The sequence below is a fragment of the Pseudorca crassidens genome, chromosome X (genome assembly GCF_039906515.1).
Source record: "Pseudorca crassidens isolate mPseCra1 chromosome X, mPseCra1.hap1, whole genome shotgun sequence".
Classification (NCBI taxonomy): Eukaryota; Metazoa; Chordata; class Mammalia; order Artiodactyla; family Delphinidae; genus Pseudorca; species Pseudorca crassidens.
Window position 1 is genome coordinate 99,989,856 of NC_090317.1, and position 26,646 is coordinate 100,016,501.

General features: G+C 40.1%; 1 protein-coding gene across 3 annotated transcripts in view; it reads right to left on the bottom strand.

The window, feature by feature from the left end:
* SYTL5 (synaptotagmin like 5) overlaps window positions 1–26,646 on the bottom strand; it is a 220,990-nt gene that overhangs the window by 119,556 nt on the left and 74,788 nt on the right. For all 3 annotated transcript variants that reach the window (XM_067722582.1, XM_067722584.1, XM_067722583.1), the window contains exon 2: window positions 1,753–2,231. In XM_067722582.1, the coding sequence (XP_067578683.1) occupies window positions 1,753–1,871 (119 nt within the window). In that variant the 5' untranslated portion in view covers window positions 1,872–2,231. The remainder of the gene's footprint in view (window positions 1–1,752; window positions 2,232–26,646) is intronic.

The window sequence follows — 26,646 nt, forward strand, 5'->3', positions numbered from 1 at the left end:
AAGGCAAGGGAAGATAGAAAAAGGAAGAAGGAGTGTAATAGATTATTACTAATAGTTATTGAGAATGACAGGAACAAATATTCTGAACAAAGTCCTGTTCATTGTACTTCAGTCTTTCCTGGGATCTGGTTATTAAATTGTTTTTTCCTAAACAGGGTGATTTTGAATTCACCTGAGAATGTTATCAATAATTGCTTTGTACCTTGCCTCCCATAAACAACATAACTTTTTGCAGCCCATTAGAAAATTCAGTCACTTTTCATGACTGGACTACCAATGCCAAAAATATTACTGATTTCTTGAAAATCATTAACTGCATTTCATTGCCACCTGAATTCTAAGCACAGAAAAAGTGCAATAATTTTAATCAAAGCCTTTAAGATTGGCGGAATACCTTGAAATGATGGAAATAAAAATTCTGAGCTCTTCACTATGAAATAAGAATATTTCAGTATCTTTCCAACTCTAAGGATCCTAGTTCCTTTAGGCACGTTGAATATTTTTGCAACATGTGAAGATAATCTTATGATGAGTTTTCTCCTCAAGTAAAACAAACATAAGCTTCTGATTGCAGTTTTGGTAGACATGCAATATACAAAAGCTACACGTTGCACAGTAGTAGGCAGTGACTGAGGAGGGAACTCTGTTTATCTTTGCTCCTCTACTCAGAGTTGAGATGTAATAACCAAATATATATATATATATATATATATATATATATATATATATATATATATTTGCAGTACGCAGGCCTCTCACTGTTGTGGCCCCTCCCGCTGCGGAGCACAGGCTCAGGACGTGCAGCCTCAGCGGCCATGGCTCACGGGCCCAGCCGCTCCACGGCATGTGGGATCTTCCCGGACCGGGGCACGAACCTGTGTCCCCTGCATCGGCAGGCGGACTCTCAACCACTGCGCCACCAGGGAAGCCCTAACCAAATATAGTTAACAAGCAGGACACGACAGGCAGCAACCAAACAGAATGAATGTGGCAACCAATCAGAATGATGCTCTGATCATTCAGAACAGATGACGTAACCAATCAGAATGGATACTGGCTGAAAGACAGATGAGGTCACACCTGGGGATTCAGCTAAATATCAACCCTGCCTACAACGGATGTGAAACTCAACGCTGCCCACATTACTCAACTTTCCTCACACAGAAACTTATTTCAAGAAATTCAGATGATTTCTGGGATACAATGGGAACTTCTCACTTTCCAGATCCCCTTCCTCTCCCAGCTCTGGTCAAAGCAAATTCCCACTAAGACTGACCTAAGAAAGGCGTTATAAATAAATAATAGTTAACATTTATTGTGCACTTAAGTACCAGGCACTACACATTATCTTCCTTAATCTTTGCAACAACCCTATAAGATGAGTACTACTATTCTCCCTGTTTTATTGATGAGGAAACCAAGGCATGGAAAAGTTGAGTCACTGGTTCAAGGTCACACAACTAGTACATCCCAGAGGTGGTTCTCAAACCTGAGCAGTCCTTCCACTTACCTATGAGTTATGATGTCATTGGCAAATTGACATTCTCATCAACCTATTTACAGCTCAATTCCATCCTTCCTTCTAGATAAATGATAAAATGCCAAAGATGTTTTCTAATATTTGTGCTACTGCTTGCAATCTACGAAGTCACTGACTAACACGTGTCACCAATGTGGTTGCAGTTGCCCCATTTCTGATCTAAATTGCTTCAAACAGAAAACAGTCAAGGAAGGCAGACAAAAGAACATTACCTTATTCTCTTGTCCTCTACTTTTTTCAAATATTCATCTCTCTTTAGGACTCCCAGGATCATCTCCTTCTCATGATCTAATAGAAATGACAGGTTGATGAACTCCGAGTTCTTAGACATGGTATTTCAGCAGTAGCTCTGAGTAGCAGTGGTTGAATCTTCCAGGTGAATTGATATCCACAATTCTTAAGGTCTCCCCGAACAGCCCAGAGTCATTCAGTTGCTTGATGTAGAGAGGCTTTTATAAGGTCTCTGAAGAACTGCTGATGGTAGGTAGGGATTCTTCCAGGCAACACAGAAAACAAGCTCCACTGGGATTACATTTCAAGAAAATCATTCTTCTTTTAACTGAAAAGATCTCCAAAGCCTTCGTGGTGGTGTACAGTCCAGTGGTAGCTGAGTTTCCCTAATGATGCTCAACGTCAACCCAGAAAGTTACAGAGCAGGAAACAGATCCGCTGGGACAGAATCCAGAAAACACTGCAAAGGTGGAAAAAACAAAGGAGAGGAAAATTAGGCCATTTTCCTCAGAGCACTTGTAAGAGTGTCTAATTTTTGAAACAGTGATGTGCCTAACTCAAAAAACACTTTTTAATCAGTAAACATGCATTTATGAAATACTTATTGTATTTATTACCATCAAAGAGTACTTATATTTAGTTGATTCCAGGTTCTCTATGTCAATTCTGCTTCTTCCATTATAAAGAGCTTCCTCTACCAGCCAGATCCCGTTTACCACCCTTGCACCTGATCCATGGGTCACCGCTTTGGGACTCTAAGAGCACAGTCTGGACTGTCAACACAGGACAGGTCCCTTGAGTGGCTCCATCACGCCTTCCCTCCCTCCCTCCCCAAAACTAGGACCACGACATAAAAAAGCATCACCGGCAAAACAAATATGAATCAGTGCTGCACATATCAACCTAAATCTCTCTCACAGACATGTTGAATGCAAAAACTTAAGTTGCAGAAGAATTCATGCAGAATAATAGCATATGCATGAAGGAAATAATTTTCAAAGACATTACGTCTAATTTAGGACCACATACATTTGGAGTATAAATATAAGGAAATTCATGGGGAATTCTGAGAGATGCAATCAGAGAGGAGAACACAGGAACTTCAACTACTGGGTGATGTTTTATTCTCAATATAGGTTTATATCTTACGATGTACATGGTTGTTCATGAGTTAGCCCAGCTCTGTATTAACACACCACCAAATAGATGTTTTAAAACTATCCCTTTGTCAACATAAGCTCACCAGGCCCTCTCCATCATATTAACTCTTGGGCACATTCTTTCATTGGCTTGCTACCTGTATTCTCTCTGCGCATCCCCTTAAGAACGATGGCTCTTAGTGTGACCTACGGGGTTTTGTGATTTGGCATCATCCCACGACACTGTTCCTCAGCTTCCCTTCAGGTCTCTGAACTACAATCCGTATGCAGGTTACACTTGGTTTGGTTGGTTCTAGCCAGGTTTCTAAGGGTAATGAGATATTTACTCAAAGGTTGCTTTGGGACCTCCCGGTTACCATAAGGTCAGGTTGACTCCAATTCTCAGATCTGAAAGGACAGGCTCTAGTCCAGGGCCTCTCTAACTTTCCAAAGTCCCTATGTGTTTGTTCTCTACATTGTATAACGAAACCAGAACTTTGCTGAAATGACTCAGAACTAAACTGCTTCCTACAGACCAAGAGCTATCCGCCTTGGAGGAAACTGGCTAGGTCTCAGAGAGTGTAGACTCTCTAAATATACTCCAGTCCTTTCCTCCATCTCCAAAGTTCTAGAGGCTACAGGGCCCAGAGGACCCCAAGATTGACATGAAGAGGAAACAACAAGGTTAAGAGTAAAAGGGGCTCTTCAGAAAGGTTTGGAGTTTTTGTTTTGTTTCTTTTTTTTTTAATTGAAGTATAGTTGATTTACAATGTCGTGTTAGGTTCAGGTGTGCAGCACAGTGATGCAGTGTGTGTGTGTGTGTGTGTGTGTGTGTATTCTTTTTCAGATTCTTTTCACATATAGGTTATTACAAAAAATTGAGTATAGTTCCCTGTGCTACACAGTAGGTCCTTGTTGGTTATCTATTTTATATATAGTAGTGTGTATATGTTAATCCTATCCTCCTAATTAATCCCTCCCCCCGCCCCTTCCCCTTTGGTAACGGAACTTATTTAACAGAAATAGACCCACAGACATAGAAAGGTTTGGTTTTTACATCACTGTCAATTGTGGTCTCTCTCAGATAAAGACCACAGCAGTTTTTCTAACCCTTGTGTGTCTCATCTGGTTTCATGCAGAAATAGAAAAAGCACTTGGTAACTCAGTTAATGAACATCTTATCATGACAGCCAGGTTCACTTAAGACATATTTTGTATTTGAAATGTCAGATTTAGAATGTCCTGTGTGAATATTCTATAGAGTTGTATTTAGAATTTATTTAAAGGGTTGGGAGCTATAAAATACTTGACTTGAAGCTTCTGGTTTTCCCTGCCTCGGGCTTAAGTTGATGCAAGTCTGCCCTCTAAAATTCCAAGAGTCTACTCATGAGGAGAATAAACGGAGGGGAGTAGTGACACCACGGGGGTAGCACAGGAAGGTGACAGAGAAGATGGGAAACGAAGCATGGATATAAGAAAAATGAAATTAGTCAGTGAGAGCTTAATGAACAAAATTAGCCCTAAGTGGATTTTTACCCATCTATACCTGGATTGCTAGAGATGATTTATAAATGAGTGACCAAGGAGATCAGAAGTAGCTAAAATTTTATCAGGAAAATCAGGATGTTTCCTGCATAAGCCAGGACCGGACTGTGAGTATACTTTACTAACATGGAATGGACATGATGGTCATCCAGTCCTTCTGGAGAAATACAGGGTGGAGCAGAGGAGACAGTAAGCTTGGCCAGAGAGAGAGGAGTTCCAGGGAGCTAGATGCTAGATCCAGACTCTGACCAGAGCAGAAGCATTTGGGCCTCAAAATGAAAATAACCTATGTATTCCTGGTAGTACACGTTCCATGTTGGGTGATGAGGCTTCAGTCTGACAAATTTTCATGTCATGAATCACTCAGAGCAGACAACTGTTTCCTCTTGCTTGAGTTTTACTTCCTCCTGGACACTTCTGGTTTAAGTTGGCTTCCCCTAGAGCTCTCCCTTCAGGGAATGGATGTCCTGGTCCTGCAAATGGAACCCTCTGTGTCTTTGAATCCATGTCTGATCTGTTCTCTGTATGCTGACCAAATCACATTTCTGAGCCTTTGGAGGACCAGCATCTGGGTTGTGATGAGCTTACGTAAGTATGCACCTTTTTTTTTTTTTTCCCCGGCATGTGGGATCTCAGTTCCCAGACCAGGTATTGAACCCGTGCCCCCTGCCTTGGAAGCTTGGGATCTTAACCACTGGACCGCCAGGGAAGTCCCAGTGTGTACCATTTTTGGGTGCCTGTTTTCAGCTAGTTCATAGCCCCTCCTGTTGAATCCCTTACCCACTATGTACACACTTTAATCAAGTGAAAAAATGAGTGAAAATAATCACGAGTGCATTTTATCTAGAGGTGAGTCTCATTCTTTTAGTTAAATGTACCCAACACTAGTCAGGAGAGATGAGTTCATTTTTGTTTTATTCTTCAAAACCTTCACTTAAACAGATCTCTCTCCTTTAACATTTCAGATACAGATTTTTCCTTCTCTGGCCAGTAGCCTTGCCGAACTGAGCTAAAATATTTAAAAAGATGATAAGATGGTTTGCATTCTGCCGCCTTTCAGCATAGATAGCTCAGGACAGGTCATTAAGTCTGCTCGGTGCCACTCAAGATGCAATAATCAAAAATTCTCACAGCACCACACAAAGACATAAGTTTCTTAAAAAGCATCTGTTTTGAGTAACGTACACCTAAAATTAATAGAGGGCTGGTATTTTAGTCAAAGGAAAGGGTATATCTGAATGTATCGCATTATGGGGTACTTGAAATGCAGCTTTAAAAATAGTGAGTTTTACAAATATAAAATGGGAGTACCTGATATTCTGGATTGGCCAACACATTTCCAAGTCAATGATATAAAAAAAAAGAAGATGATGGAGGAACTATTGTAGATTAAGAGACCAAAGAGCCATATAACCAAATAACTAAATGCAATACATAAACCTTGATTATTTAGATTAGATCCTTTAGAACAAGAGTTATAAAAAACATTCTTAGGACAATGAGGAAATTTGAATAGGGACCGGATATTAGATATTATGAAATTACTAGCTCTTTTAAGTATGACAATGATATTGTGGTTATTAATAAGAATATTGTTTAAAATGTTTTTACTTAGAAGATGCATAATGAAGTATTTAGTTGATAAGTGTGATATTTGTAACTTATTTTCAAATAATTTCAAAAGTATTAACTATAGAGATAAAGCAAATATGGCAAAATGTTAACAACTGCAGAACCCAGTCGGCAAGTCCATGAGTGTTCACTGTACTTCTTTCAATATTTCTTTATGTATGAACATTTTCATTAAAAAATTGAAAGGAAACACATGGGGAAAGTGATAATGGTAAATGAAAGCCTTCAAAATTATATTTATGACAACTACACTGTGCACTATAGACATTATGTGTCCCCTCAAAATTAATATGTTGAAACCTAATCCCGTATGTGATGGTATTTGGAGGTGGAGCCTTTGGGAGGCGATTAGGTCATGAGAGTGGAGCCCTCATGAATGACAAGAGCTTCCTCCTCCCTTCTGCCCTGTAAGGACACAGGAAGAAGTCAACATCTAAAAGCCAGGAAGTGGGCCCTCACCAGAACTGTGAGAAATTAATGTTTGTTGTTTAAGCCACCCAATCTATGGTATTTTTGTTGTAGCAGCTCAAACATACTGAGATACTGTGTATCATTTTCTACAGAAAAATGCATTAGAAGTTAGAATATAAAGCAATTATACTCCAATAAAGATATTTAAAAAAAGGGAAATTAGAATAACTACAAATTATTTTTTAAATGACTGAATAACATTTCCTAATCTCAGGTGGGTAATTTATATCTCAAGACCTCTAGGAAGGATGACATGTCACAAATGATCCTCTATACATTTTATCGTCTTCACAAAATAACCATAAGATACACAGTGATAACTGCTAAGGAAGCTATAACCCAGTCTTATCCCAAGATTTATCTTTGTGAAGAATGTTTTTAGCTATGCTTCTTCCATCATTTAAGAAGATTATGAGACAGACAAAAAAAAATTCATTGCACTGTTACTTAGTTATAAATTCAGCTAGTCACAAAAAGACCCCACAATAACATGCTCATTTTAAAAAAGGTAATGCCGGGCTTCCCTGGTGGCGCAGTGGTTGAGAGTCCGCCTGCCGATGCAGGGGACGCGGGTTCGTGCCCCGGTCCGGGAAAATCCCACATGCCGCGGAGCGGCTGGGCCCGTGAGCCATGGCCGCTAAGCCTGCGCATCCGGAGCCTATGCTCCGCAACGGGAGAGGCCACAACAGTGAGAGGCCCGCGTACCGCAAAAAAAAAAAAAAAAAAATGTAATGCCAGAGGGACTATAATAGTTATGAAACAGAGACCATGATAACTTAGCTCTTTTGCAGGCAACTGTTTCTAATGCAATATGAAGGACATTAACTCCAAGACTTTTACCACTGGAGGTGATTTGGCAACATGTATCATGTTTTAAAATGTGCAGGAACTGGACTTCCCTGGTGGCGCAGCAGTTGAGAGTCCGCCTGCCGATGCAGGGGACACGGGTTCGTGCCCCGGCTCGGGAGGATCCCACATGCCGCGGAGCGGCTGGGCCCGTGAGCCATGGCCGCTGAGCCTGCGCATCCGGAGGCTGTGCTCCACAAAGGGAGAGGCCACAACAGTGAGAGGCCCGCGCACCGCAAAAAAAAAAAAAAAAAAAAAAAAACTGCAAAGTATTTTAAAATCCACCACAAAAGGGCAGGAACTTAACCCACCAATTCCAAGTATAAAATGTACCCTTAGGAACTAGTAAGACACTTGCGAGATTTGCCATAGCACTGCTTGAGAGCTGCAAATTAGAAACAATGTCAGATAACAGGAAATAGGCACACCGATATAACTTAATATCTTTATTAAGGTGGAAATATGCATACTATATGTCAAGTTAAAAAATCAAGTTATTGAACAACGTGTATCATACAATCCTTTAAAAAAATAAAACATGCTTACATACCAACTGAAAAAAAAAATAAAAATAGAATGTTTCTGAAAGTGCTCTTAGGATGAAATTAATACAAATAAAATTAACTTCCTGTTTGCCTGTTATTGTGTGACAACACAACAGTGAGATGGATTTTCAGCACATTTATAGGAATGTTCAGGATGCTTAGAAAAACCAGCTGAATAACACATGCAAAATTCACTTGGGAGTGCCTTTCAAATAGGTGAGCAGGCAAGACTACACATGTCTGTCAAGCGGCGAGAACTGCCAGAGGGATAAAGATGCTGTGAGGAGAGAAATGAATAGTTCCTTTGCTATGAATCCCAAGCTGAAACACTCAAAGGCAGATGCTACAGAATTGCGGGTATTTATTTTCTTTTTTTATAAATTTATGTATTTATTCATTTTTGGCTGCATTGGGTCTTCGTTGCTGTGTGCGGGCTTTCTCTAGTTGCAGCAAGCGGGGGCTACTCTTCATTGCGGTGCACAGGCTTCTCATTGTGGTGGCTTCTCTTGTTGCAGAGCACGGGCTCTAGGCCCGCGGACTCAGTAGTTGTGGCTCGCAGGCTCTAGAGCGCAGGCTCAGTAGTTGTGGTGCACGGGCTTAGTGGGCATGTGGGATCTTCCCAGACCAGAGCTCGAACCCGTGTCCACTGCATTGGCAGGCAGATTCTTTTTTTTTTTTTTAATTTATTTTTAATTTATTTACTTTTGGCTGCCTTGGGTCTTCGTTGCTGCGCGTGGGTTTTCTCTAGTTGTGGCAAGCGGGGGCTACTCTTCGTTGCGGTGTGCAGGCTTCTCATGGCAGTGGCTTCTCTTGTTGCAGAGCACGGGCTCTAGGCATGCGGGCTTCAGTAGTTGTGGCACCTGGGCTCAGTAGTTGTGGCACCTGGGCTCAGTAGTTGTGGCACATGGGCTTAGTTGCTCCGAGGCCTGTGGCATCTTCCCGGACCAGGGCTCGAACCCGTGTCCCCTGCATTGGCAGGGGGATTCTTAACTACTGGGCCACCAGGGAAGTCCCTGGCAGGCAGATTCTTAACCACTGCGCCATGAGGCAAGCCCAGGCATTTATTTTCAATAGAGCAGTTTCTTCTCACGTGGACAAGTCTGTGTGGCACATTCCATGGGAGTGCAGTTGAATTTTTTTTCAAAATGGTATTGATTCTCCAAACAGTAATAGGAAGCTCAACTAACAATACCATCAGCTTTATAGTGATGCTCCAGGAACAGCATCCTCAAAATGTCCCACAACAGCTAATACTTAGATAATTCAACTAATCCTTACGACCCTCTCGCAAAATAAAGTCTAATACCCCCATTTTATAGATGAGAAAACTGAGACAGAGAGAAATGAATGAACAAGCCCGAAGTCATACAGTCAGTAAGTAACTCACGACAGTCTGGTTTCAAGGACCCTGCTTCCAACCATGACAGTGACTGCCTCTCAGGGCCTCCATGGAACAACAGAACCCCACAACTTCTCAGAATCTTTAATGCTCTGATGCTCATTGTGAATTTTCACAGAACCCTCAGTCTGGAAAAAGATATTTACCATTATTGGTTCTTAATCTTGGCATCATGTATTTTGATATTTTTAAAGAGAAGACTGTCTATCTTAAAATAAAAAAACTGGTTAGGAAAGAACCTAAATAAATTCAAGAGAGAAAGACTTGAAAGAAAAATTCGAAGACACACTTAGATCATAATATCTGGTAGTTCCCCTGCATGCTTTTTAACTATCGAGACCTATACAATTCTGTATTTCTGAAAAAGTTTCACAGAACAGACCATATATAAATTGTAAATATCTGTACAAAGGAAGCCAGTATAAATAAAGTGAAAAGAAACAAGAGACAAGCTGGGAGAATAAGATTTGTTCCATATAAACCAGAAAAAGGATTAATATCTAGAAAATATAAAGAGCTCCTACAAATTACAAGAAAATAAACCGGTAAAATAAGGGGCAAAAATAAAAACGTGTAACCCACAGTATTAGCAATTCACAAGCAATTCACATAAACATGAAAAGATGCTTATTTAGCTCACTAGTCATTCAATGCAAATTACAAGGAGAACACTTTTTAGTTTTCCTATTAGGTTATGAAAATGTAAAAAACAAAAATCAATTATCATCCAGTGTTTGGTGAGGGTGCGTGGAAATGGGCATACTCATTGCTCCATTGGTGGAAGTGGAGATAGGTTCAACCCTTAGCTGAGAGAGAATTCTCCATGGGTTCCTCCATATTTACATGTCTTGTGAGCAGAGGCACTAAATGGCCTTTTGTTCCGGACAATCCTTCCAGAAATGTTTGCAGAGCGACCAGTAAAAGACATAGTATGTCTCTCTCTGGAGCAAAGGGAAGATCTGCTTACAATTTGTTTAATAAAGCAAAACTCTCCCTCAAGGGCAGACGGCAGATTTGCTTGTAGTCCACTGTAAAAAATTTGGATACATGTTCAGGGTTCTTCAGCTGTTATGCAAATTCACTGCATGCACAATTTTCACCTGAGCACTTGCGGGCAAGGGGAACCAACACAAATGTGAAGCTCATGAGAGTTGCTGTGAGGAATAAAATACATTGTATATGACCCAGGAGTGTGTGTCTTCAATCACCAAACATAAAATAGTGACAGGCCTACTTCTTAGCTTGAAAGTAGGGTAAAATCTCACAGCCTTTATGGTTCCTGTCAACCTTTTTAGAGGATGAATTGAATTTTTCAAAATTGGTCAAAGGGTACAAGATTTCAGTTATGCTAGATGATTAACTCCTAGGGGTCTACAGGACAGCCCAGGGCCCACAGCTAACAATACGGTGCTGTTTACTTAAAACTTTGCTACGTGTTAGCGTAAATACACGATACATACATACATACATAAATTGGATGTGGGAAAACTTCTGGAGGTGATGGATATGTCTACGGCATTGTGGTGATGGTTTCATAGATGTATACTTACCTCCAAACTCATTAAGTTGTATACATTAAATACGTACAGCTTTTTTATGTCAATCGTACCTCAATAAAGTTTTTTAAATTAAGTTTTGAATGTTTTTGACCACTTAAGAATCTATCTTGCAGAAAAATTGATACCTGTGTGTACATATGAGGATAATGTAGAGATATTCATTGCAGCGTAATCATCGAGAGTGAAAATTCGGAAATAGCCTTAAGTTATAGTAATATCATGGTACCACATTGAAGTGAGGTATTTAAAAATATGTATTGACATGTAAATAACTAAGCTACATTGTTAGCTGAAAACAGAAAGATATTTATGCTTTTAAATGCATACGGATGTAATGTACTGCGGTCAGTGTACACACATATAATACACGTAAATGTATAGGTAAAGGCACAGGATGATACATACTGATCTGTTAATCACGTTGCCTATAAAGATGGTAGCTGGATTGTCAAAGGTTGGAGAAGAGATGAAAGGGGGCTTATTGACATATTGTTTTTTATTTTATACATGTTCATATAATCATATATTATTTATGTCTCTAAGATTTTTAAGAAGCGATAAGGTGTGGTTAGAAGCAAAACAGAGAGAAGCCAAAAATAATTTTTTAAATGTGATCTTAGAAGAATACAGGTGACACTGCCAGCAACAGGGAAGTTGGGGAGATGTGCCGGTTTGGGTGGGTGATAATCGATTTTGGTTTTAGACATATTGTGAAATAGGTGATACCACCCTGACTCTTCAGCATCACAGTTTCCCACCTCCATTCTCGCTCTCCTACATCAGATTCTTCCAAAACACAAATGAGACCATTGTCACTCCTATGCTTAAATCCTTCAGTGTCTTTCCTTTGCCCTTAAGAGTTCAAACTTGCTTAATATGGTTTAAAAAAAAAAACCCTTCAGGATCCGACTCTTGCCTATCCCTCTCTCTCATATCTATCCTTTAACCACACTCAACACTTCATCCTCTAAAGAAGCCATGGTCTTCTTCACCTCCAGATCTTCCAATTTGCAAGACTCTCTGCCTGGAACACTTTCCCCCTCCCCTCATCTTCTAACTGCTAAGCATCCACAGGTATCTGCTTAAATGCCTCTTAGTCTAGCTCAGGTATCTGTGAGAGGCTGAATAATGGCCCCCAAGATGGTCATGTCCTCGTCACTAGAACCTTTGCATATGTGGCTAGGTCAAGGATCTTGCGATGGGGAAATTATCCTAGATCATCCAGATGGGCCTAGTGTAATTACAAGGGTCCTTACAAGATGGAGGCAGTACAGTTAAAGTCAGAAAAGGAAGTGTGATGAAATAAGCAGAGGTCGGAGTGATGGTCTTCAAAGATGGAGAAAGGGGCCATGAGCCAAGGAATGCAGGCAGCTCCTAGAAGCTGGAAAAGGCAAGGAAATGGATTCTCCCCGGAGCCTCCAGAGGAAATACAGTCCTGCCAAACCCATGATTTCAGCTTTATGAGACTCATTTCAGACTTCTAATGAATGAGATGAAAAAAATCAGACATTTTAGAAGGAACACCTAAAATAAAAATCTCAGCGTGAGGTGATGCTGTATGCCAAAATGGAGTGTAAAAAAGAAACTAAACTCTGGGCAGATGCTTGAGATGAAGAAGTTGGACAATATTCCAGCTCTGTGGCAGCCACCGCACTGCTAGTGGATTTAGAGTGGAATGTACTACTTGACATTATGGTGGCCTCCTTGCCATGGATGCCTTCTTGTTAACCTGTGGTAGTTTCTCTTTAATCAGACAAAGAGTTAACCTTCTTCTAATAATTCTATGTTACAGAATTTCATTAAATATTGCCACCCTTAGAGCAGATGTATGGAAAATAAACAGAAAAATATCTGTTTTAGTCAATTAAAAAAAAATTACCGGGGAGAATATGAGGACAAGAGAAGGCTCCATCATACAAAATGTAGGAAGAAGACCAATGATCGGCATTTCCTTGGAAACCTTCGATGAAAGTGGAGTTTATTAGCTCCAAATACAACATGTACAATCATTCCTTCATGTTTGTTAGCTGATGCTCAGTAACAAACCACCCCCAAAACTTAGTAGCTTAAAACAAAAACTTATCTTTTTACAGTTTTGTGGATTGACTGGGCTTAACTGGGAAGCACACGTTTGGTATCTCTTACGAGACTGCAGTCAAAGGGCAGGTGGGGCTGAAAGTCACCTGAAGGCTGGACTAGGTGGGATGTTAAGGATGACTTACTCACATAACTGGCAGCTGGCGTCAGCTACTGGCTGGGAGCACAGCTGGGGCTGTTGACCACAATACTTATCTCCCTCATGGTGGTCGCTGGGTAGTCAAGACTTTGTACATGGCAGCTGTCTTCCCCCAGAGCAAGTGTTCTGCCCAAGCAGAAACTGCAAGATATCTTAGGACTTACCATTATTTCTGCCATCTTTTATTTGTCAAGTCAATCACAAAAGCCATCTCAGATTGAAGGGGGTGAATCAGATTCCAAAGGAAGGGGAGTAGCAAAGAATTTGTGGCCCTTTTAGCTTCCCATGTCTTACTTCCTCATATACAGGATATGGAAGTTTGTGGTTACCAGGAATTTGAAGACCAAGGATCACGCATTCTTCCATTTCTTGATGGGAATGGAAAAACTGCATGTGTACCATGACTCCCTATTTTTTGTTAATGGCTCAGTACAAGTGTAGGCACTTTTAGCTATACGAAGAGAAGCAAGCAGGGTTTGAAATGCTCAGCTGTTCAGACCTAAGGACACAAGTCATTATTATTTTACACACACAGATGCATAAATCAGTGAAATGGTAGCACAGTCAGCAGAAGTGTAAATTATTTGAAACTCTTCTATAAACAGTATCAAGGGTACTGGTGGGTATTGGGAGAAAACTGGTTCCAATGGGTTCCAGGGACTCATGAAAGGTTAATAGAACAAGAGAGGAGAATGTTCTCAATGCAAGCCTCCTCACAGTATTTCTGCAAGACTTGTGGATGCCCCATTATTTGCAGTAGAGACTCAAACTTTTTTGAGGGACAGTTGATACCTTAGGCAATCAACAATGACTATAGGAAAAAAATATATATGTTCTATGTTGAAAAAATACATATATTCTAATGGACAAAGGGGTGGGGGTAATTTAAGAGATTCATCAACTGTAGTCACCAGAAGATTTTACAGTCCATGGGGTAAGCAATGCTAATACAAAGCCCTCAGAATCAAAGGCTGGCTCTATGTAGCCTCTCAGAGTTGGTGTTGTAGAAAACATGGGGCTTTGGAAACTAATGGGATTCATTCTACTCGCTGAGAGGATAACATAGACAAGCTATTCTAAGTTTTTGTTATCTCAGTTTATTCATCTGTAAAATGGGAATATTAACATGCACTTCCTCGGTTTGTTGTGAATCTTAAAATGAATTAATGTATACAAAGTGCCTAGCACAGTATCTGGCACCTAACAGATGCTCAAAACATTTTAGACCTCTCCATCCTTTCTGTTCTTACACTGAAATTAGCAATGTCATTAAAAAAGATCAGTAAAAACATATCTCCATTCCCTTCAATTCACAAAATTCCCAAAGGTCTCTCTCTCTGGCTTCCTAGACTTTCTATTAAGAATTTACAAACTTCTTAGCAATCGCTTAGAAATGCCACAATTTTTATTAAAATAATAAGATTTTTAATAATGCTAAGATTCTTTGACATATGATAACATGCTGGAAGGTTCATAACATGAAGGTAAGTGGAAAAACTCAGGACATAAAGCTACTTATACGGTATGATTCCAAATGTGCTAAAGGAAATACCTACACAACTAAATATTATAGAAAATAGAATGAGAGGAAATAAGTCAAAATATTAAGTTTATCTCTGGTTAGTTATATTATAGCTGTATTTTAGATTCTTCTTTATAACTGTCTTCATTTCCATGTTTCCACAATAAATACATATTACTTATAAAATCAGTTTAAAAAACAGCAAATGTCATTGCTGTCAAAACTATATTCTAGCCATATTAGCTCAACTTCATATGCCATGATACACAATGCATATATCCACTGATCATGCTTCACTGCTGAACAGGGGAAAAAAAATCAGTGGTAGAGTCATACGGCTTTGTGGTTAATAAATGTATATTTAAAATAACGCTTAATTCACTAAGGCATTTTCAGTCTGGAAGAAAACCAAAGCAAAGAACAGATACAAAGGGTTACAAAGCATAGAAATGTTCGTGCAATAAACTGCTGGAGCTAGGGAATACATAGATGAAGAAAGCATGGGCTCTGTTCCCAAAGAGCTTGTCTATTTTGTAGTGGAGACAAAAACATTAAAAAAACAAAACAAAAAAACACAGTCATAAATGCCAACTTGGCTTTGAGAACGCAAAGAAAAGGACAGTTGGGAAAAGGAAAGTGGTCATTGTACAATGTGAAGAGAGTAAATGTGAAAAGTCACAAGTACACATGACTAGTCCAGGGAACAGTGAATCATCCCAGGGCTGGGGCCTGAGTTCACGGTGGAGAGGTGAGAGGAAGGGCTGCCAGCCAGGGAGGAATTTTGTTTCCAAATAAAGCACCTGCACTTTATCCAGTGTTTTCCAAACTGTCTGTGGGAATGGTTTCTTAGGAAACACAGCAAGGTAGGTTACATGGCCAAGCCTGTGACGCCGATCCCTGCTTCAAACAGAGCAGCCCTGCTTTTATCTGTTCTATCAGTTGGATTTCCTGCCAGGATTTTATTTGAAGAAAGAGCTCCATGACCTTAAAAAGTCTGAAAACTGCTCGCATGCCATCAAACTGTTGAATGCTTTTAAGCCTAGGAATAGCACAGTCAGATTTCTCTTTTAGATGTGTGTTTTGAAACACATCAGTACTGAGTGATTGCCTGAGAGAGTAGAAGTTATGGGGACAGTGAAGAGACTTGAGCAGGAGGGCCAGGGAGAGATTGGGAACTAAAGCTGTGTTAGTGGGAAAGGAACGAAGGGTCATTTTGCAGATATTTGGGAATGATCTAATAAGGTCCAGTTACCAACGGGATGTGGCTGATGAGGAAGAGGGAATAGAGTGACTGAGGTTTCTGGCATGGAGAACCGCGAAGAGTCTTACATTTTAGTGTACATAAGAACCACCTATGGTGTTTGTTCAAAAAGAGATTCCTGAGGTTCCATCTCCAGAGATCCTGATTCGAGAGGACTGGGGTAAAGCCTAGGAACGTTGATGGTAATGCTATTCACAGAGACAGAGGATACAAGATAAAAAAGGTTGAGAGGAAAAAAATTAATTAAAATTTGAAGATGTTGGCGTCCAGGAGCTTAGGAGGCAAATATCAAAACCAAAGACCTGTCCAGAAGGGCACTGGAATATGGAACTAGAGTTTATCAGAGAAGTCTACACTAGAGGGGTTTAATTGAGAATTACTGGTACCTACATTATGGCTGAAATCATGCAAGTGAGAATACACAGGAGGAGAAGAGGGCCAGGGATAAGATCATGAGGAACAATAATTTTTAAAGAAGAGGTAGAGAAACAAATGAGCTGATGAAAGAGACTAGGGGGAGGGGATAATCAACAGAGCGAAAGACGCAGTTGAGTCTAATGAATTGGGAGTCAAGTCTATCACTCAGAGTCAGTGGAGGCCACCATTATGTTCACATTTCAATTAACCTCTCAAGTAAACTGTTACAAACACCTGCGGCTACATGACTTCCAGAGTTTCTGGGCACCACACTAAACCCAGAAACTCTGGAAAATGCACCCTATCCGTAAATTCAGCCCAATCCAGTGTTATATCACATCTTCCTTGGCCCTCTCCTAATTTCTAATAATATAAATTAGTAAACCTTGCAATTATTTGGGGGGATAATCTAATTCCTTCAAGGTCATACTTTGTACTTGTCCCCCCCAGAGCATATTAAAATCTGACCACAGTTATGGGCCTTGTGGTAACAAGGATTATTTGCAGTGAGTGTTGATTATTGGACAAGCTCTTGCATCCAAAAAAAAAGGTAGATAAATAGCCTGAAAATCAGCTATCTGTTAGGAGATCTACAGTTGTCACTGACCAAGACCAAAGGGAGCAGTAGTTCACGATGGACATATGGGAGGAAGCTCTACAATAGGTTATGGTGTAGGAAACCACTTGAAGCCAGCAGAATTTTGAAGAGTCATCTATGTTCTAGTATGAGTGTGGCGCAGGTCTTTTTCACAGGAGCCAAAGTGAGCTAGTGTTGGAAAATAAGCAGGAATATCATATATATAAAATGCACGGTCGAATAGCTCTTGCAAGTTCAGAGCTCTGAGCAAACCCCTTCGGTGCCAAGCAGCTTTAAAGTTGGTGCAAGAAGAAGCAATATTCTACCCATACGTTCAGCTAACTGTCACCCAATTAACCAAACTCTATAGGGATGGCAAATTACTCCTAGGGCATCCTGCTTCTAAAATCTTATTCACATGACCTAGCTGAGAAGACACTGGGTCCTTTGTGGAAACTCACCCATGCTACTCAGGCAAGTAGCTTGCAACCCAGGAAGATCTATTTTTAAACTAAACCTGAAGCTGATTCTCACAGGCCCAGATGGCTCCCCTGGGCGGGGGGAGGGGGGGTTATCCGTATATACAGCCAGCTTGTTGCCCCTCACTTTTCGGATTCCTATCAGTCTGATTGTTAATGCCAAGTCTGAAAAATGCAGTAAGGAACCGTGGAGAGTAAGATGAACAAGATTTATGCACCTCAGATGTGGCCTTACACCATGCTCCACGCTAGGGGTTGGGAAACTTTCTATTGAGGGCCAGCCAGTAAATATATTAGGCTTTTTGTTACAAGAGGCAAAGTCATGGCTATACTGTAGTTACTTACATAACAAGAAAACAAATGTCCACAAATATTTTACTGACAAAATTCAAAATATAATAATAATGATTGAATACAGTTGTTTTGAGGGTTTTTTGATAACACATATCTACTAATGAGAAGAATGGGATTTTAGGACAGATAACATTTCACTTAACTGGGATCCAATGTTAGTACTCCTATAACCAAAGTGATAAAAGTAGGCCTGACCTCACCCTAGACCTACTAAATGTGAATTTTTTTTTTTTTTTTGGCTGCGTTGGGTCTTCGTTGCTGCACGCAGGCTTTCTCTAGTTGCAGTGAGCGGGAGCTACTCTTTGTTGCAGTGCCCGGGCTTCTCATTGCAGTGGCTTCTCTTGTGGGGCACGGGCTCTAGGTGCACGGGCTTCAGTAGTTGTGGCGCACGGGCTCAGTAGTTGTGGCGCACGGGCTCAGCAGTTGTGGCTCGCGGGTTCTAGAGCACAGCCTCAGTAGTTGTGGCACATGGGCTTAGTTGCTCCACAGCATGTGGGATCTTCCTGGACCAGGGATCAAACCCGTGTCCCCTGCATTGGCAGGCGGATTCTCAACCACTGCACCACCAGGGAAGTCCCTGAATGTGAATTTTAACAAGAGCCCCCAGTGGTTTGTGTGCACCCTAAAGTTTGAGAACACACTGGTCTAGTTTCTTAATACTATCTGAGCTGCATTTCTATCCCTTTAAAGAAGAAAATGAAAGCTGTGGATCCTAGAAAACATTCTCAAACCGTCTGAAATCCATTCAAGAACTCTTACAGGGTCTCTGGCCCTGAAGTGAAGATTCCAGGGGCTCTATTGCCAGATCCACCCCAGGATGAAAATGTTCTGCAATTAGATTGTGGTGATGGCGTTTAACCTGTGAGTATACTATAAAACATTGAATTTTATACTCCAAATGGGTGGATTGTATGGTATGTGAATTATATCTTGATAAGGCTATTTTTAGAAAATCAAATTAAAGAATTTTTGGGTTTAGGAGCGAGGCATTGCATTTTTAAAACTTCCCATAGTTTTCCAGTAGACAGCTCAAGTAGAGAATTGCAAGGACTCCAGGTTTTGGAGTTAGAAAGCTCTGAGTTCAAACACCAGCTTTGCTACTTATTGTGTTACAGAAGCTGAGCTACTTAACCTCTCTGAACCTCAGTTTCTTCTTCTGTAAAGTAGAGATAATAACAATACCCATCTCATGGGGTTTCTGGGGGGATAAAAAGTAACTGCTAATGCAAAATGTCTATGTGACACGATGGAATGTCACAGACATCAAATACAAAGCCAAAAAGAAATCATTACGTACTTCACATCATCCAAGTCATAGTTAACCATACCTGTTCTATTGTCCATGTTGTATTATATTTTATAGTGGACTGAATATTTCCTGCTCCATTATTATACCTGCCTTAACTCCTTTTCCTTATGGCTCACGGTAATAATGACTGTAGACACCCACGCAGCACTCATGTCCACGTACCAGGCCCTGTTCTAAGGTTGCTTTATATATATTAACTCATTCAATCCTCACCTCAACCCTTTGAGTTATTTTTGCTATTCCCATATTATTACAGATAGAGAAAATAAGGCAGAGGAGATTAAATAACTTGCTCAGTGCCACAAAGCTCAAAAGTGGTGGAGCTAAGATTCAAACTAACGCAGTCTTCCTCTAGTGACCATGTTTGTGATCATCATACTGTACCGTAGAATGAAATATATACATTTATAAACATACACACACACATATATATACATATATAACTATATACTATATAACACACAGATGTATGTATACACATATGTTCTTTTTCTTCATATATATACAAAATTTATATATATATAAATTTTGTCTTGGTCAACCTTATACCAATGCCCAGCACTCCTGCTTTTGGAGGGTACATATTTGTGCACCAAAGGACCATACAAAGCTGGACATACAGGCACACCTGCAGAATGAAAGATGGACTGCAGTAAACACAGATCCTTTTGTTCTTTTTTCCCAAGAAAGGAGGTCTCTAGGACAGTGCTACTCTAAATGTGGTTCACGGACTGGTGCTGGTCATAAACTGTTGGTTATTGGCCTGCGGCAAGATGTGTGCAAAATTGAGAGCGTTTATGAACTTTCATAGGAATCTGACATTGACACGACAAAGGAGTGTGTCATTGTGGACTCACCTCGCTGTACAGTGAATTTTACAAAAGTATTAGTTTGAGGTGGCTTGGAAAATTAAACACAAAGAAACTGGTTCTTTAGCACAGATAGTTTGGGGAACAACACTGGAAGGTGACCTGCAATATGCTTTCTTTCTCTTCTGATGTTCCTCAAACTATGTGTTCTCTCTGCCAAGAACAAAGCTTGGAGGCCTGAATGTTGAGTTTTATTATGGGAGTGTAGAGAGGAATATAAGAGATGACACTGGGGCGGCTTCTCCTGGCTAAGAAAGGACATGAAAGCTCCAGCAGTGGTCAAGGTGTGCAGAGAGTAGAGGAAAATGAGGTGAGGAAGGGCCTGATGCTACTTGGGCTCCTGCAAGGATGGTCTGATCAGCTCAGCCGGGAGAGGGGAGTTAGCAATGGCTGAGGGAACCGGAAGTGCTGAGGGGCCAGCAGACCTAAGAGCCTTGAGTAATGATGAACGCAGCCTCCCCCCATCCCCACCTTGACAGAAGGTCACAGAGATGATGACAACCCCTGAGACACTAGCGCACAGGGCCAGATCAGTGACAGTTTTATAGATACCAGCACAGATTGTGTGAGCCTGTGAACCAGGGAGAAAGGTAAAAACTGGGGCAGCAGGAAAAAAATATCCCAGGGAAATGCCTTTAGAAGTTACTTAACTTGACCAAGGTAACTCTGGCACAGAATAGGGACTCTGGTTCAAATCCAGGCTCTGAAATTTGTTAGACACCGGATCTTGGAGACATGACTGAACCAAGACATGATCTTGGTTACATGCAAAGGAAACCATAAACAAGACCAAAAGACAACCCTCAGAATGGGAGAAAATATTTGCAAGTGAAGCAACTGACAAAGGATTAATCTCCAAAATTTATAAGCGGCTCATGCAGCTCAATAACAAAACAACAAACAACCCAGTCCAAAAATGGGCAGAAGACCTAAACAGACATTTCTCCAAAGAAGATATACAGACTGCCAACAAACACATGAAAGAATGCTCGACATCATTCATCATTAGAGAAATGCAAATCAAAACTACAATGACATATCATCTCACACCGGTCAGAATGGCCATCATCAAAAAATCTAGAAACAATAAATGCTGGAGAGGGTGTGGAGAAAAGGGAACACTCTTGCACTGTTGGTGGGAATGTAAATTGATACAGCCACTGTGGAGAACAGTATGGAGGTTCCTTAAAAAAACTACAAATAGAACTACCATACGACCCAGCAATCCCACTACTGGGCATATACCCTGAGAAAACCATAATTCAAAGAGTCATGTACTGTAATGTCCATTGTAGCTCTATTTACATTAGCCAGGACATGGAAGCAACCTAAGTGTCCATCGACAGATGAATGGATAAAGAAGATGTGGCACATATATCCAATGGAATATTACTCAGCCATAAAAAGAAATGAAATTGAGCTATTTGTAATGAGGTGGATAGACCTAGAGTCTGTCATACAGAGTGAAGTAAGTCAGAAAGAGAGAGACAAATACCGTATGCTAACACATATATATGGAATTTAAGGAAAAAAATGTCATGAAGAACCTAGGGGTAAGACAGGAATAAAGACACAGACCTACTAGAGAATGGACTTGAGGATATGGGGAGGGGGAAGGGTAAGCTGTGACAAAGCGAGAGAGAGGCATGGACATATATACACTACCAAACGTAAGGCAGATAGCTAGTGGGAAGCAGCCTCATAGCACAGGGAGATCAGCTCGGTGCTTTGTGACTGCCTGGAGGGGTGGGATAGGGAGGGTGGGAGGGAGGGAGATGCAAGAGCGAAGAGATATGGTAACATATGTATATGTATAACTGATTCACTTTGTTATAAAGCAGAAACTAACACACCATTGTAAAGCAATTATACTCCAATAAAGATGTAAAAAAAAAAAAAAAGAAAGTGTTTGAATAGTCCTTAGGTCATAGGAAATCCTCAGGAAGGATGAAGAGTTACTATTATTATTGGTGGCAGTACTGGACCCACATTTTATGTTTGCTGACCCAGGTTCAATAGTTTTCACACTATAATCAATCACATACTACCACTGGATTTTATCTTCATTGTTCAGGAACCTATTCTGTAGATCTGACTGGTGCTAATATTTAGTTATATCCTACTGTGCTTAAGTATAAAGCCATATATATAACTATTACTCATAAAAACAATGAGACAAACAGGAATTCACTTGAAAGAAAATCAATAGCTGTTTCGTTTGTTTTGTATAACTGATTTAGAAATAACCTTCCTGTGTTTAGAGCTCAAACTCAGTAATAGCCAACAAAATTAGATGACAGCTGTGAATGGTTTGAAGTAGGTTAAATTCTTCCTTCTGGAACATGGCTACTACAAAGAGAACATCCCAGTCTTTTTTTTTTTTTTTCCATGTTACTGACAACTTCCTCGTAGTTAAGTTACTTTTCCTGAGCTGGTCTCTCAATTAGAGGACAGTGATTCTTTGTCACAAAATATGTTTTAATACATTTCTAGTTCCAGCCAAAATTTATAACTTAAAAATTATGCATTTATTTATAGGTACAGATATCTTTGAATACACCATTATTTGTTGAAAGTTGGGGGAAAATGCCTATTTTGTATCAGGCCCTTACTACTTTGAATATTCATCCTTGATATCGTATCACTTGATTTATTTTTTTCTTAATTAATTTTTTATTGAGGTATAGTTCATTTACAATGCTGTGTTAGTTTCAGGTATACAACAAAGTGATTCCATTATACATATATATTCCTTTTCAGATGCTTTTCCCATATAGGTTATTACAAAATATTGAATATAGCTCCCTGTGCTGTATAGTAGGTCCTTGTTGTTTATCTATTTTATATATAGTAGTGTGTATCTGTGACTCCCAAATTCCTAATTTATCTCTCCCCACCTCGCAACCCTTTCCCTTTGGTAACCATAAGTTTGTTTTCTACGTCTGTGAGTCTGTTTCTGTTTTGTAAATAAGTTCATTTGAATACATCCTTGAATACACCATTATTTGTTGAAAGTTGGGGGAAAAAAATGCCTATTTTCCCTTAGGCCCTTACTGCTTAGAAAATTCATCCTTGATATCATATCACTTGCTTTAAATGAAATTAACTTCAAATTTTTAAATCATATGTTAATATAATTTCACACTAGGAGACTAAAATCTATTGCTCTCTATACACAGATCTTGGGAAGATATATCAATGGACTTGTCTATATTCTGACACTTGAATTAAATAAATATATTTCATATGCTCTCTCTTGGTCTGTGTTTACCAAGTGGGCTGTTGCTGAACTTTGGCTTTTATAATCCAGATAAAAGTATGTTTAGATTTAAAGTCTATTTTTGAACTCTGGAACATCATTATTTGATGGCTAGATTCCAAATATGATTTCTCTACCCATACACACCCCTCCTCCCACCCCATGTCAACTATATTTTCTGGTAAAATCTTCCATTCTTAGAAGACACTGTCAATGTTAAATAATTTTTTACATTGTTTGGTTTTAAGGATTTTGCTTCCTTTAAAATGAAATATATCTTCAAGTGGTTTTTTTTAATCATTATCTTAATTTCCCTCCAAGTCCTGATTCTTGGAAATATTTTCTGACTGCACAACACCAAAAACAAAAATGCCACCAAAGTCTATTTTCATAAACCAGAAATCCTTAAATGAATTGGACGTGTTCATAATGCAGGAACAGAGTGTTTCCTGGCATTCGGTTAGAAAGATTAAATCAAATTAGCCTGAATAAGTCAACTGTTACAAGGACTGGAAATTGCTAAATTAAACTTAACAAGAGTTACAAATGGTACTGTGCCTACTTGGAAATGAATAAGGTTATTAAGGGGTTCAGGGAAGGTAAGTCGGATTTTAATATTTTTATTCAGTGAAGAAGAAAATTATTTTTGTAGCTGATAATGCTTAGAGAAAATTGTTTTTTAAAAAAACGAAGGTGAGAGAACATTTACGTGTACAAGAAGTAGTTTCAAAAGGAAACAGTGGCAACTCTAAAAATTGAGCCTAAACTTTTGTTAGCAAAAGCAAAGATGGGAACTAACGTGCAAGAGAGCATCCCCACGGCAGAAGCAACAATGAAGTACAGTGCAAAGTAGCTGTCAACTTACAATTATTTGACAACTGTGGTGCTCACGTACAGAATCATGCGTGAGAAAAATCAGACTCTTCTTGAACAGATAGGGGAATACCTAGTATAAATATTATTTTTATATATTATGAAACACTATCAAACATTTAATACCAGTTGTCAAGGAAAATTGGAACTGCAACATTTAACATCTGCCCAGGACACCACAGCCTGCCCTCTTGAGCCAGACGCTAGAGCACAGATGTGCTGAGATGATAGGGCACAATGCCTGAGAATACGGGCTCTGATTCTGGGCTGCCTGGGTCTGAAGCTGAGCTCAATTGCTCATTAATTATGCATAACCTCTATGATCCTGTTTCTTCTTCCGTAAATGGGGTGAGGATGATGATACCTATCCCATGGGGTTCTTGTGAAGATTAAATGAGTTAAACAATCTAAAGCACTTAGAACCACCCCTGGAATATTCTAAGTGTTATTTGTCCTTTCTTAACATGAAAAAAAAATCCTCATTCAAAGTGAATACTGTGTGTTAGTAAAAATACATACTCTGGCCAATGATCCTATAAATTGAGAGGAACAGAATTTCTAAGGTCCCTTGCACTCTGAAATGTTTTAAGCCTATGCTTGTTAAAGAAAGAGATTTCTAGGGGCTTCCCTGGCGGCCCAGTGGTTATGACTCTGCGCTTCCACTGCAGGGGGCACGGGTTCAATCCTTGGTCAGGGAACTAAGATCCCGCATGCCGTGCGGTGTGGCCAAAAAAAAAAAAAAAGAGAGAGAGAGAGAGATTTCTAGAATACAGAGGATAAGTCTGTTTTCTTAACATTTGGATACTGATACTTTGATTCCATGACATATCACCATATTTCATGACTCTATAAGGGCAAACTACTTACCATTCTTTTCTCTTTAATAAGAACAACAAAAATGTGCCTGAAACACCATTCTCCCCATCCTTGAGCCCCGAATGGCTGCTCAGAATGTTCCTATCTCCTTATGTGCATCTGCTCAGTTCTGCCTCAGATGGCAGGGCCATTTGTGATGTGAATCACGAGGGATTCAGCCAGGTATAGCTGTCCACTCCACGGCTCTGCGCTTCCATCCTTGATACACCTGATCCTCACCTGGTGACTCAGTTCTAATAACTCGCTCCCACCTTATATCCACATGCTGCCCCACTGGCTGCCAGCACCACCTTCCACACTTTTGGAGCAATTATTATAGGCCAGGCACTGTTTTTTTTTTTTTTAAGTATTTTACATCTATTAACCCTTTTAATCCTACAACACCCCTATGAGTACAAACTATTATTACTCCCGTTTTACAGATGAAGAAACTCAGGAAAAGAGAAGCTAGATTTTCTCAATTTCACACAGCTCGTCAGTAGCAGAGCTGGGATTCAAATTTAACCCTACACTATACTGCCTCGGTAGTCAAGACCCAGGACCTTGGTCCCTGCTCCTGAGTTATTCTTTTTCATGTATTTTTGGCTGTGTTGGGTCTTTGTTGCTGCGCATGGGCTTTCTCTCTAGTTGCAGCGAGCGGGAGCTACTCTTCATTGTGGTGCACAGGCTTCTCATTGCGGTGGCTTCTCTTGTTGCCGAGCACGGGCTCTAGGCACGCGGGCTTCAGTAGTTGTGGCACACGGGCTCAGTAGTTGTGGTTTGCGGTCTCTAGAGCGCAGGCTCAGTAGTTGGGGTGCACAAGCTTAGTTGCTCTGCGGCATGTGGGATCTTCCCGGACCAGGGCTCGAACCCATGCCCCCTGCATTGGCAGGTGGATTCTTAACCACTGCACCACCAGGGAAGTCCCCCTGAGTTATTCTTATATTAACAAATCTTACTGTAATATTTATATAATGCTTCATAGTTTTAAATGACTTCACCTCCATGAACTTATCTTCATGTGACCACTATGTGAGATAGGATAAGTATGAGGAAACAAAGGCTCACAGAGAGATAAAGTGTAAAGGAGGTAGTGGCTGGTAGAATCAGAATTTAAACCTGGGTCTTTGGCTACCAGAGCCTGTGTTCTTCCCATCACTCCCAAGATTTTGTTCTGAAGGTTTCGAAAAAGAAGATACCCATAAAATAGGGACTTTCTGGGTAGAGATTTTCTGATGGAGCTGGGGTCTAACCAAGACCTTGAATTCTAGATAACTCTCAGGGAGGAGAGGATGAGAAAATACAGAATAAAAGAAAAAATAACAGAAAAGGGAGATGAGAAAGGATAGATGCTAGATAGATTATCATGAAAGAAATAAAAGGCCTTGGTAATGGCTTAGGTATTGAGAGCAAACGAAAAGTTAGATGCAAAACTGGTTCCTAGGTTTCAAATGTGAGAAACCAGGAGATCATCAATGCCATTAGCAGAAACATGGATGAAAGAGGAAGTGGTTTCACATAAAAGACAGTGAGTTTGGCTCCAACCATGAAGAACATTTGGTGACAGTTGCACTTGGAAGTACAAGTGGGAAAATATACAGCAGACAGAAAAACCTAGAAATGGGTATCTTGGAGGCATCCACTGGGAAGTGATATTTAAAACTATGAGTCGATGAGAAGTCACAGGCAAAGGAAAGAAGTAATACATTATGGTGCAAACGCTAAACT